Source organism: Bombina bombina, chromosome 6 (assembly GCF_027579735.1).
Source record: "Bombina bombina isolate aBomBom1 chromosome 6, aBomBom1.pri, whole genome shotgun sequence".
In the NCBI taxonomy this organism is placed as follows: Eukaryota; Metazoa; Chordata; class Amphibia; order Anura; family Bombinatoridae; genus Bombina; species Bombina bombina.
This window is the reverse complement of record NC_069504.1, coordinates 478811165-478825155: the sequence shown is the minus strand read 5'-3', so window position 1 is coordinate 478825155 and position 13991 is coordinate 478811165. Positions and strand designations below refer to the sequence as shown.

At 40.8% G+C, this 13991-nt stretch overlaps 1 protein-coding gene across 2 annotated transcripts in view; it reads left to right on the top strand.

Annotated features, from left to right (window-relative positions):
• Positions 1-13991, top strand: part of USP3 (ubiquitin specific peptidase 3) — a 172534-nt gene that overhangs the window by 115433 nt on the left and 43110 nt on the right. For both annotated transcript variants that reach the window (XM_053717294.1, XM_053717293.1), the window contains exon 11: positions 13764-13841. In XM_053717294.1, coding sequence (XP_053573269.1) covers positions 13764-13841 — 78 coding nt within the window. The remainder of the gene's footprint in view (positions 1-13763; positions 13842-13991) is intronic.

Sequence of the window (13991 nt, the reverse complement as noted above, 5' to 3'; positions counted from 1 at the left end):
CATCAATTCTATCCGACCTTTAATCACTGAGCCAGTGAAACCTCTAGGACTTGGCATTAAGCGTTTCATTTCCATACTTTCAAATTTAATGATTTGAGATCTTGATGGAAAAAAGGACCTTGAGACAGAAGGTTCGGCCTTAATGGAAGTGGCCAAGGTTGGCAACTCGACATCGGAACAAAATCCGCATACCAAAACCTGTGTGGCAATGCTGGAGCCACCAGCAACACAAACTATTGTTCCATGATGATTTTGGAGATCACTCTTGGAAGCAGAACTAGAGGCGGGAAAATGTAAGCAGGATGATAACACCAAGGAAGTGTCAGTGCATCCACTGCTTCCGCCTGAACATCCCTGGACCTGGACAGGTATCTGGGAAGTTTCTTGTTTAGATGAGAGGCCATCAGATCTATCTCTGGAAGACCCCACATCTGAACAATCTGAGCAAACACATCTGGATGGAGGGACCACTCCCCTGGATGTAAAGTCTGACGGCTGAGATAATCCGCCTTCCAATTGTCTACACCTGGGATATGTACCACAGAGATTAGACAGGAGCTGGATTCCGCCAAGCAAGTATCCAAGATACTTCTTTCATAGCTTGTGGACTGTGAGTCCCACCCTGATGATTGACATATGCCACAGTTGTGATATTGTCTGTCTGAAAGCAAATGAACAGCTCTCTCTTCAACAGAGGCCAAAACTGAAGAGCTCTGAGAATTGCACAGAGTTCTAAAATATTGATTGGTAATCTCGCCTTTCCAAATTCCAAACCCCTTGCACTGTCAGAGATCCCCAAACAGCTCCCCAACCTGAAAGACTTGCATCTGTAGTGATCACAGTCCAGGTTGGCCAAACAAAGGAAGCCCCTTGAACTAAACGCTGGTGATGTAACCACCACGTCAGAGAGTGTCGAACATTGGGATTTAAGGATATTAATTGAGAAATATTTGTATAATCCCTGCACGATTGATTCAGCATACAAAGCTGGAGAGGTCTCATGTGAAAACGAGCAAAAGGAATCGCGTCCGATGCTGCAATCATGAGGCCTAAAACCTCCATGCACATAGCCACTGAAGGGAATAACTGAGAGACAGAGTCATGGACACTGAATCTATCTGGAAACCTAAAAAGGTGACCCTTATCTGAGGAATCAAGAAACGTTTTGGTAAATTGATCCTCCAACCATGTCTTTGAAGAAACAACACTAGTTGATTCGTGTGAGATTCTGCAGAACGTAAAGACTGAGCTAGTACCAAGATGTCGTTCAAATAAGGAAATGCCACAATACCCTGCTCTCTGATTACAGAGCTTTGAAAAGATTCTTGGAGCTGTTGCTAGGCCGAATGGAAGAGCAACAAATTGGTAATGCTTGTCTAGAAAAGAGAATCTCAGGAACTGATAATGTTCTGGATGAATCGGAATATGAAGGTATGCATCCTGCAAATCTATTGTAGACATATAATGTCCTTGCTGAACAAAAAGCAGAATAGTTCTTATAGTCACCATCTTGAAAGTTGGTACTCTTAAATAACGATTCAAAATTTTCAGATCCAGAACTGGTCTGAATGAATTTTCCTTCTTTGGGACAATGAATAGATTTGAATAAAACCCCAGACCTTGTTCCTGAAAAGGAACTGGCATGATTACCCCTGAAACCTCCAGGTCTGAAACACACTTCAGAATAGCCTGAGCTTTTACTGGATTTGCTGGGATGCGTGAGAGAAAAAATCTTCTCACAGGAGGTCTTACTCTGAATCCTATTCGATACCCTTGAGAGACAATGCTCTGAATCCATTGATTTTGGGCAGAATTTATCCAAATATCCTTGAAAAATCTTAACCTGCCCCCTACCAGCTGAGCTGGAATGAGGGCTGCACCTTCGTGCGGACTTAGGGGCTGACTTTGGTTTTTTAAAAGGCTTGGATTTATTTCAATTTGAGGAAGGCTTCCAATTGGAAACCGATTCCTTGGGGGAAGGATTAGATTTTTGTTCCTTATTTTGATGAAAGGAACGAAAACAGTTAGATGCCTTAGATTTACCCATAGGTTTTTTATCCTGCGGCATAAAAACTCCCTTTCCCCCAGTAACAGTTGAAATAATAGAATCCAACTGAGAACCAAATAAATTATTACCTTGGAAAGAAAGAGATGGTAATCTAGAATTAGATGTCATATCAGCATTCCAAGATTTAAGCCACAAAGCTCTTCTAGCTAAAATAGCTAAAGACATGGATCTAACATCAATTTTGATAATATCAAAAATGGCATCACAAATAAAATGATTAGCATGTTGCAGTAAGCGAACAATGCTAGACATGTCAGAATCCAATTCTTGTTGCGCTAAATTCTCCAACCAAAAAGTTGATGCAGCCGCAACATCAGCCAAAGAAATTGCAGGCCTGAGAAGATGACCTGAATATAAATAGGCTTTCCTTAGAGAAGATTAAAGTTTCCTATCTAAAGGATCTTTAAAAGAAGTACTATCTTCCATAGGAATAGTGGTACGTTTAGCAAGAGTAGAAATAGCCCCATCAACTTTGGGGATCTTTTCCCAAAACTCTATAGAAATTGCTGGTAAAGGATACAATTTTTTTAAACCTTGAACAAGGAGTAAAGGAGTACCTGGCTTATTCCATTCCTTAGAAATCATATCAGAAATAGCATCAGGAATAGGAAAAACCTCTGGAGTAACCACAGGAGGTTTTACAACAGCATTTAAACATTTACTAGTCTTAACGTCAAGAGGACTGGCTTCCTCAATATCCAAAGTAATTAACACTTCTTTTAACAAAGAATGAATATACTCCATTTTAAATAAATAAGTAGATTTGTCAGTGTCAATATCTGAGGAAGGATCTTCTGAATCAGATCCTCATCAGAGGAGGATAATTCAGTATGTTGTCAGTCATTTGAAATTTCATCAACTTTATGAGAAGTTTTAAAAGACCTTTTACGTTTATTAGAAGGCGGAAATGCAGACAAACCCTTCTGAATAGAATCGGTAACAAATTATTTTAAAATTCATAGGTATATCATGTACATTAGAAGTTGAAGAAACTGCAACCGGCAATGTACTATTACTGATGGATATATTGTCTGCATGTAAAAGTTTATCATGACAACTATTACAAATGACATTCGGAGATATAATTTCCACAATCTTACAACAAATGCACTTAGCTTTGGTAGACCCGATGTCAGGCAGCAAAGTTCCAACATATACTTCTGAGACAGGATCAGATTGTGACATCTTGCAAAATGTAAAAAAAAACAAACATATAAAGCAAAATTATCAATTTCCTTATATGACAGTTTCAGGAATGGGAAAAAAATGCAAATAGCATAGCCCTCTGACATAGAAAAAGGCAAGAGGCAAATAGCAATGGGGTAATAAATTAATGAAAAATTTGGCGCCAAGTATGATGCACAACGTAACTGAAATTTTTTTGGCGCCAACAACATCCAGAAATTACACACTTGTGTCACTAACGACGCAACCCTGTGTAAGAACTAGGCGTCAACTACGACGCCAGAAATAACGAACTTGCGTCAACGGATGTACCTTCTTTTGGGAAAAAGGTTCTTCAAGCAGTGGTGCCTTCCGTTTAGGTACACCTGTCTTGTGCCTCCGTGTCCTATCGCTTGGGTATTGGTTCCCAACAGTAATTGAGGACTCCATGGACCATATCTTAGGAAAGAAAACAAAATTTATGCTTACCTGATAAATTTCTTTCTTTCTGGATATGGTGAGTCTACGGTCCACCCTGTGTTTTAAAGAGTTTTTTTTTTTTTACTGAACTTCAGGCACCTCTACACCTTGTGTTACTCTATTTTCCTTCAGTTGAATGACTGGGGATTGTGGGAGGGGAGTGATACTTTTCAGCTTTGCTGTGGTGCTCTTTGCCTCCTCCTGCTGACCAGGAGTGATATTCCCAACAGTTATTGAGGACTCCGTGGACTCACCATATATCCGTAAAGAAAGAAATTTACCAGGTAAGCATAAATTTTTGTTTTTGTTTATTTTTGAAAAATTATTTTAAAGGGACAGTCAACCCAAATTTTCAAATATGTTATTTCTATAACGTTGCTAACGATATTTAGTTTGCACTGTAGCCTAATTCATTACCCTAAATCGTTTCTGAGCATTACTACTTACTTGTTTGATCTTTGCAGTTTAAAATACCCGCCTGCCCCCTCCCCTATTTCATCATCAAGATCCTAAATTTGTTCAATCCCCAGCTCTATGTCGGCTACTTCTCGAGAATGCACGCTCCTGGTACTTTAGCGCATGCGCATTGCGCTGCTAACGCTAGGGGGAAGGAACTAAAAATACTTTCTCAAGTTCCGACACGTCTGATATTTCAGACGTACCAGTGTGCTGCCTGTCATCGTAGTCTTTGAACAGTCTCCAGCAGTGTGCAGTCATGGTAGGTATATGTGTAGAATAAAGAAAAGCTTTTAGACAAAATTTACTTAAATTAGAGATTTTTTTTTAATCTGTTTCTAGATCTCTAGTTTAAAAGGTAGAGTCTTTAATAAGTGAAATTTCATTTTGAGTATATGATGGCCGCTAATGCATTTGTCCTGTTCGTTTAACACAAACTGTTTTGTGGCAAGTGTTAGCTGCATAGTTATCAAGTTTTTCAAAAAATTATTATCGCCATGCCAAAGAAAATAATTCCAGAGGACATTGTGTCTGGTACAGTATTGAAGTAACACAGTTTGAAAATACTGTTTTAAAAAAGCCTGTCCCCAAATTCAGCTTTTTTATTGTTCTGCAAGTTGAAGCAACATTCCATAGCTATAAAAACATGCTCCCACAACTGCTTGTTTAGTAAAGGATGTATGTATGATAATGTCACAAAGCACGGTGTATTTGTGTGATAGCAGCTCTCTCTAAGGTATGCACAATGCATAAGTCTAGAATTTGTATGCAAAGATGACACAACAATTCTAGACATATAATAATTATGCAGTTGATTAAATGGAAGTAATAATGTATCATTACCAAGTCTCTTGAAGAAAAACTGTGATGAGGGCATGACCATTAAACCTCAATATATTTCTCCCCAATTCTACTCAAAGGATAAAGGCATTGCAATGGCATCCTCAGTAACATATTTACTTTTACTTTGGATGCTTTTGAGAGTTTTGCATCACTGTGTGCAATTTTTGGGATTCTATTTGCTTTTATTTGGGTCTAGGAGAGACACGCTTTACTGCTGCATATGTGCTAGTCTCCATTGAGCCGTTAGTTTCCTACACACTGGCCGGCTATAGGTGAGACGTTTAATTGGGAAGTTAGTGCGCTCCTACTAAAACCCTAACCCATACACTGGGCCCGGTTGTCCCTAGAGTGCTGCAAACAATGTAACAAGATGCCAGCGCTACCAACACAGACAATTCACATTATATGAACTATAGGGATTATATTATCCCTTATGAATCATCATCCTCAGCCTGATGTTTTTCTGCAAAATAAATGTGATTCTTCCATTTCATTTTCATGCTGATAAAGTAAAGGGCATTTCAGTATAACATACCCATCTCTATGCTGTGTAATTTTATTTGTTTACCTATATAAATATGTATCTACTCCTGTTTTCTGCAAAGACGATCTGTATGTTAGTAGTAACCTCTTGATTAACAGACAAGGTCGAATCATGTTGTGTAACAATGCATTTTAGCCCTCTTTGGCTGCTAAGGGGTTAAAGGCACTAATATTGGACCTTGTATTTAACAACCATAGTGAAATGCCCATGGCTACAGCACTATAACCGCTACTGTGTTTAGCAGAAGAGAGGCTAACTTGTCATGCAGCGGATCAGCTAACATTCTCTCTACTGTAAAACCAATGAGAGCCCTAGTCTCATAAAATGCTTTTATATTGGAAGTGAGAATTAGGGCAGCACACATGAAGTATTTTTATTGAGCTGGTGTGAGGCTGAGAAAATGTAGTTAAACTGCTATAGCCATCTTCGGTGTACTACTGGGCTTTAGAAATATTGCAACATTCTTCTACTAGGTATCTGCTAAGTAAACTAGCGCGTAATTAGTTTTTGGGCTCCGCTGATTAAGGGGGGGGGGGGGGGGGTCAGGAGCTACTTCCCACATAATCTTTGCATACAAATTCTAGACTTATGCATTGTGCATACCTTAGAGAGAGCTGCTATCACACAAATACACGTGCTTTGTGACATTATCATATCATTCTATAAATGAGTTCTCACGCAATGACTGCACACTGCTGGAGACTGTTCAAAGACTATGACGACAGGCAGCACACTGGTACGTCTGAAATATCAGACGTGTCGGAACTTGAGAAAGTATTTTTAGTTCCTTCCCCCCAGCGTTAGCAGCGCAATGCGCATGCGCTAGAGTACCAGGAGCGTGCATTCTCGAGAAGTAGCCGACATAGAGCTGGGGACTGAACAAATTTAGGATCTTGATGATGAAATAGGGGAGGGGGCAGGCGGGCATTTTAAACTGCAAAGATCAAACAAGTAAGTAGTAATGCTCAGAAACGATTTAGGGTAATGAATTAGGCTACAGTGCAAACTAAATATCGTTAGCAACGTTATAGAAATAACATATTTGAAAATTTGGGTTGACTGTCCCTTTAAAATACTTTCCAGCAATTTTGTAAACAATTTTTGTATGCAAACTATTTTTACTTAATTAGCCCTTTTAAGATGTGCACAGATCTCAACCTGTTTTATGGCACTTTAAAGAGGTCAAGATTGTTGGATTAGAAAAGAAAAAACTAAAATTATAAAAGAAAAGCTTAGAGTGTGTTTTTTGTGGGGGGGTTTTGGCTTGAAATACAGCCATCTTTCATATTTCAGATAGAGCATACCATTTTAAACAGCGTTCCAATTTTATTTCTATTCTCAAATTTGTTTTATTCTATTGCTATCCTTTGTTGAAGCAGCAGCAGCAATAAACTACTGGGAGCTAGCTGAACACATCTGGTAAGCCAATAACCAGAAACATATATGTGCAGCCACCAATCACCAACTAGCTCTCTCTATTATATTGATGCACCTTGGTATGCTCTTCAACAAAGGATACCAAGAGAACAAAATAAATTAGATAATATAAGTGAACTGAAACATTATTTAACATTGTGTACTATCATGAAAATGTAATTTTACCTTCACTGTCCCGTTTAAATTAACAACACGATGAGTAGCTACTTTAAAATGGCATGCTAAATTGCTTTTTTTATAGAAATGCCTTGGATTTGAAAACCTGTGAGGCCTTTTTGTAAGGCTGTTCTAATGGACTGGAATGTACCCAACTAATAAGGGCTAGATTACAAGTTGAAAGTAAAAACTTTGCTTTATTGAGTCATAACTAATAAAAGCCGGTGATTTGCGGCGGAGGAATGGCAGAGTATAAAATATATGCGATTCAGAAGATATTGATGAATGAAAGTTACCCTATTTTGCTTTCTCCTTACACATCCCGTTAAGCATATCAAGTAACTTTACAATCATTTTAATAATGAGATCTGGACTGTGCATGTTGAGTGTAGAAACTCAGGTGATGCAGCCTATGACTGGATTTTAAAACATGGAGTGAAAGTGATACATACGCTTCAATATATCTTTAAGAACATAATTACAAGTCATCTCTTGCCTGCTAGTACAATTACTTTTTTCTCCAACATAGGTGTGTCCGGTCCACGGCGTCATCCTTACTTGTGGGATATTCTCTTCCCCAACAGGAAATGGCAAAGAGCCCAGCAAAGCTGGTCACATGATCCCTCCTAGGCTCCGCCTTCCCCAGTCATTCTCTTTGCCGTTGTACAGGCAACATCTCCACGGAGATGGCTTAGAGTTTTTTGGTGTTTAACTGTAGTTTTTATTATTCAATCAAGAGTTTGTTATTTTAAAATAGTGCTGGTATGTACTATTTACTCTGAAACAGAAAAGAGATGAAGATTTCTGTTTGTAAGAGGAAAATGATTTTAGCAACCGTTACTAAAATCGATGGCTGTTTCCACACAGGACTGTTGAGAGGAATTAACTTCAGTTGGGGGAAACAGTGAGCAGACTTTTGCTGCTTGAGGTATGACACATTTCTAACAAGACGATGTAATGCTGGAAGCTGTCATTTTCCCTATGGGATCCGGTAAGCCATTTTTATTACATAAAGAAAAAAAGGGCTTCACAAGGGCTTTTAAGACTGTAGACATTTTCTGGGCTAAAACGATTTATATATAAGCATATTTTATTCTTCATAGCCTTGAGGAATTATTTTAATCTTGGGAATTATGTAAAATAACCGGCAGGCACTGTATTGGACACCTTATTCTCTAGGGGCTTTCCCTAATCATAGGCAGAGTCTCATTTTCGCGCCTCTATTGCGCACTTGTTTTTGGGAAGCATGACATGCAGATGCATGTGTGAGGAGCTCTGATACATAGAAAAGACTTTCTGAAGGCGTCATTTGGTATCGTATTCCCCTTTGGGCTTGGTTGGGTCTCAGCAAAGCAGATACCAGGGACTGTAAAGGGGTTAAATATAAAAACGGCTCCGGTTCCGTTATTTTAAGGGTTAAAGCCTCCAAATTTGGTGTGCAATACTTTTAAGGTTTTAAGACACTGTGGTGAAATTTTGGTGAATTTTGAACAATTCCTTCATACTTTTCACATTTGCAGTAATAAAGTGTGTTCAGTTTAAAATTTAAAGTGACAGTAACGGTTTTATTTTAAAACGTTTTTTGTACTTTGTTATCAAGTTTATGCCTGTTTAACATGTCTGAACTACCAGATAGACTGTGTTCTGTATGTGGGGAAGCCAAGGTTCCTTCTCATTTAAATAGATGTGATTTATGTGACACAAAATTTAGAGAAAATGATGCCCAAGATGATTCCTCAAGTGAGGGGAGTAAGCATGGTACTGCATCATCCCCTCCTTCGTCTACACCAGTCTTGCCCACACAGGAGGCCCCTAGTACATCTAGTGCGCCAATACTCCTTACTATGCAACAATTAACGGCTGTAATGGATAATTCTATCAAAAACATTTTAGCCAAAATGCCCACTTATCAGCGAAAGCGCGACTGCTCTGTTTTAGAAAATACTGAAGAGCATGAGGACGCTGATGATATTGGTTCTGAAGTGCCCCTACACCAGTCTGAGGGGGCCAGGGAGGTTTTGTCTGAGGGAGAAATTTCAGATTCAGGGAAAATTTCTCAACAAGCTGAACCTGATGTGATTACATTTAAATTTAAATTGGAACATCTCCGCGCTCTGCTTAAGGAGGTGTTATCTACTCTGGATGATTGTGAGAATTTGGTCATTCCAGAGAAATTATGTAAAATGGACAAGTTCCTAGAGGTCCCGGGGCCCCCCGAAGCTTTTCCTATACCCAAGCGGGTGGCGGACATTGTAAATAAAGAATGGGAAAGGCCCGGTATACCTTTCGTCCCTCCCCCCATATTTAAGAAATTGTTTCCTATGGTCGACCCCAGAAAGGACTTATGGCAGACAGTCCCCAAGGTCGAGGGGGCGGTTTCTACTCTAAACAAACGCACCACTATACCCATAGAAGATAGTTGTGCTTTCAAAGATCCTATGGATAAAAAATTAGAGGGTTTGCTTAAAAAGATGTTTGTTCAGCAAGGTTACCTTCTACAACCAATTTCATGCATTGTTCCTGTCACTACAGCAGCGTGTTTCTGGTTCGATGAACTAGAAAAGGCGCTCAATAAAGATTCTTCTTATGAGGAGATTATGGACAGAATTCATGCTCTCAAATTGGCTAATTCTTTCACCCTAGACGCCACTTTGCAATTGGCTAGGTTAGCGGCGAAAAATTCTGGTTTTGCTATTGTGGCGCGCAGAGCGCTTTGGCTAAAATCTTGGTCAGCGGATGCGTCTTCCAAGAACAAATTGCTTAACATTCCTTTCAAGGGGAAAACGCTGTTTGGCCCTGACTTGAAAGAGATTATTTCCGATATCACTGGGGGCAAGGGCCACGCCCTTCCTCAGGATAGGTCTTTCAAGGCCAAAAATAAACCTAATTTTCGTCCCTTTCGCAGAAACGGACCAGCCCCAAGTGCTACGTCCTCTAAGCAAGAGGGTAATACTTCTCAAGCCAAGCCAGCCTGGAGGCCAATGCAAGGCTGGAACAAAGGTAAGCAGGCCAAGAAACCTGCCACTGCTACCAAGACAGCATGAGATGTTGGCCCCCGATCCGGGACCGGATCTGGTGGGGGGCAGACTCTCTCTCTTCGCTCAGGCTTGGGCAAGAGATGTTCTGGATCCTTGGGCGCTAGAAATAGTCTCCCAAGGTTATCTTCTGGAATTCAAGGGGCTTCCCCCAAGGGGGAGGTTCCACAGGTCTCAATTGTCTTCAGACCACATAAAAAGACAGGCATTCTTACATTGTGTAGAAGACCTGTTAAAAATGGGAGTGATTCATCCTGTTCCATTAGGAGAACTAGGGATGGGGTTCTACTCCAATCTGTTCGTAGTTCCCAAAAAAGAGGGAACATTCAGACCAATCTTAGATCTCAAGATCCTAAACAAGTTTCTCAAGGTTCCATCGTTCAAAATGGAAACCATTCGAACAATTCTTCCTTCCATCCAGGAAGGCCAATTCATGACCACGGTGGATTTAAAGGATGCGTATCTACATATTCCTATCCACAAGGAACATCATCGGTTCCTAAGGTTCGCATTTCTGGACAAGCATTACCAGTTTGTGGCACTCCCGTTCGGATTAGCCACTGCTCCAAGAATTTTCACAAAGGTACTAGGGTCCCTTCTAGCGGTGCTAAGACCAAGGGGCATTGCAGTAGTACCTTACTTGGACGACATACTGATTCAAGCGTCGTCCCTTACACAAGCAAAGGCTCACACGGACATTGTCCTGGCCTTTCTCAGATCTCACGGGTGGAAAGTGAACGTAGAAAAAAGTTCTCTATCTCCGTCAACAAGGGTTCCCTTTTTGGGAACAATAATAGACTCCTTAGAAATGAGGATTTTTCTGACAGAGGCCAGAAAATCAAAACTTCTAAACTCTTGTCAAATACTTCATTCTGTTCCTCTTCCTTCCATAGCGCAGTGCATGGAAGTAATAGGTTTGATGGTAGCGGCAATGGACATAGTTCCTTTTGCGCGAATTCATCTAAGATCATTACAACTGTGCATGCTCAGTCAGTGGAATGGGGACTATACAGACTTGTCTCCGAAGATACAAGTAGATCAGAGGACCAGAGATTCACTCAGTTGGTGGCTGTCCCTGGACAACTTGTCACAGGGGATGAGCTTCCGCAGACCAGAGTGGGTCATTGTCACGACCGACGACAGTCTGGTGGGCTGGGGCGCGGTCTGGGGACCCCTGAAAGCGCAGGGTCTTTGGTCTCGGGAGGAATCTATTCTCCCGATAAATATTCTGGAACTGAGAGCGATACTCAATGCTCTCAAGGCTTGGCCTCAGCTAGCAAAGACCAAGTTCATACGGTTTCAATCAGACAACATGACGACTGTTGCGTACATCAACCATCAGGGGGGAACAAGGAGTTCCCTGGCGATGGAAGAAGTGACCAAAATCATTCAATGGGCGGAGACTCACTCCTGCCACTTGTCTGCAATCCACATTCCAGGAGTGGAAAACTGGGAAGCGGATTTTCTGAGTCGTCAGACATTTCATCCGGGGGAGTGGGAACTCCATCCGGAAATCTTTGCCCAAATCACTCAATTGTGGGGCATTCCAGACATGGATCTGAGGGCCTCTCGTCAGAACTTCAAGGTTCCTTGCTACGGGTCCAGATCCAGGGATCCCAAGGCGACTCTAGTAGATGCACTAGTAGCACCTTGGACCTTCAAACTAGCTTATGTATTCCCGCCGTTTCCTCTCATCCCCAGGCTGGTAGCCAGGATCAATCAGGAGAGGGCATCGGTGATCTTGATAGCTCCTGCGTGGCCACGCAGGACTTGGTATGCAGACCTGGTGAATATGTCATCGGCTCCACCATGGAAGCTACCTTTGAGACGAGACCTTCTTGTTCAAGGTCCGTTCGAACATCCGAATCTGGTCTCACTCCAACTGACTGCTTGGAGATTGAACGCTTGATCTTATCTAAGCGAGGGTTCTCAGATTCTGTCATTGATACTCTTGTTCAGGCCAGAAAGCCTGTAACTAGAAAAATCTACCACAAAATATGGAAAAAATATATCTGTTGGTGTGAATCTAAAGGATTTCCTTGGGACAAGATAAAAATTCCTAAGATTCTCCAAACCTTCTTGAAGAAAGGATAGAAAGGATTATCTGCAAGTTCTTTGAAAGGACAGATTTCTGCCTTGTCTGTGTTACTTCACAAAAAGCTGGCAGCTGTGCCAGATGTTCAAGCCTTTGTTCAGGCTCTGGTTAGAATCAAGCCTGTTTACAAACCTTTGACTCCTCCTTGGAGTCTCAATTTAGTTCTTTCAGTTCTTCAGGGGGTTCCATTTGAACCCTTACATTCCGTTGATATTAAGTTATTATCTTGGAAAGTTTTGTTTTTGGTTGCAATTTCTTCTGCTAGAAGAGTTTCAGAATTATCTGCTCTGCAGTGTTCTCCCCCTTATCTGGTGTTCCATGCAGATAAGGTGGTTCTGCGTACTAAACCTGGTTTTCTTCCGAAAGTTGTTTCTAACAAAAACATTAACCAGGAGATAGTCGTGCCTTCTTTGTGTCCGAATCCAGTTTCAAAGAAGGAACGTTTGTTGCACAATTTGGATGTAGTTCGTGCTCTAAAATTCTATTTAGATGCTACAAAGGATTTTAGACGAACATCTTCCTTGTTTGTTGTTTATTCTGGTAAAAGGAGAGGTCAAAAAGCAACTTCTACCTCTCTCTCTTTTTGGATTAAAAGCATCATCAGATTGGCTTACGAGACTGCCGGATGGCAGCCTCCTGAAAGAATCACAGCTCATTCCACTAGGGCTGTGGCTTCCACATGGGCCTTCAAGAACGAGGCTTCTGTTGATCAGATATGTAAGGCAGCGACTTGGTCTTCACTGCACACTTTTACTAAATTTTACAAATTTGATACTTTTGCTTCTTCTGAGGCTATTTTTGGGAGAAAGGTTTTGCAAGCCGTGGTGCCTTCCATCTAGGTGACCTGATTTGCTCCCTCCCTTCATCCGTGTCCTAAAGCTTTGGTATTGGTTCCCACAAGTAAGGATGACGCCGTGGACCGGACACACCTATGTTGGTGAAAACAGAATTTATGTTTACCTGATAAATTACTTTCTCCAACGGTGTGTCCGGTCCACGGCCCGCCCTGGTTTTTTAATCAGGTCTGATAATTTATTTTCTTTAACTACAGTCACCACGGTATCATATGATTTCTCCTATGCAAATATTCCTCCTTTACGTCGGTCGAATGACTGGGGAAGGCGGAGCCTAGGAGGGATCATGTGACCAGCTTTGCTGGGCTCTTTGCCATTTCCTGTTGGGGAAGAGAATATCCCACAAGTAAGGATGACGCCGTGGACCGGACACACCGTTGGAGAAAGTAATTTATCAGGTAAACATAAATTCTGTTTTTTTTTTTAAATAACGCTCCCTATATACATAATTAACCTTATTTCTATAAGTACTCAAGTAAAGGCTCACGCACTTATGCTATTATGTGTTAAGCTTTTGAGAACCACGTCTCAGAAAACTTGATAGATTTAATAGGTGTTAGCCTAGAAAAGTAGAAGGATTTAATGTGTGGTGTGCTAAATGTAGAATTATGATTTCTTATTCTTTCAACAGATCTATCTTTAGATATTCCCGTTCAATTCCGTAACAAGCGTAAAAACCAAGAGAGTGGACCAATCTGTACACTGCGAGGTATGACAGGTGACTCTGAGCAACTAATTTTACAAAGTGCAAATTTTGTTAGAAAGTTGTAATTAAAGAGGGGATGGAGGTCAGACCAAAGAAAGATGTAAGGGGGGAAAGATATACATATGCTGGTAGAAGAAAGGGGCAAATCACATA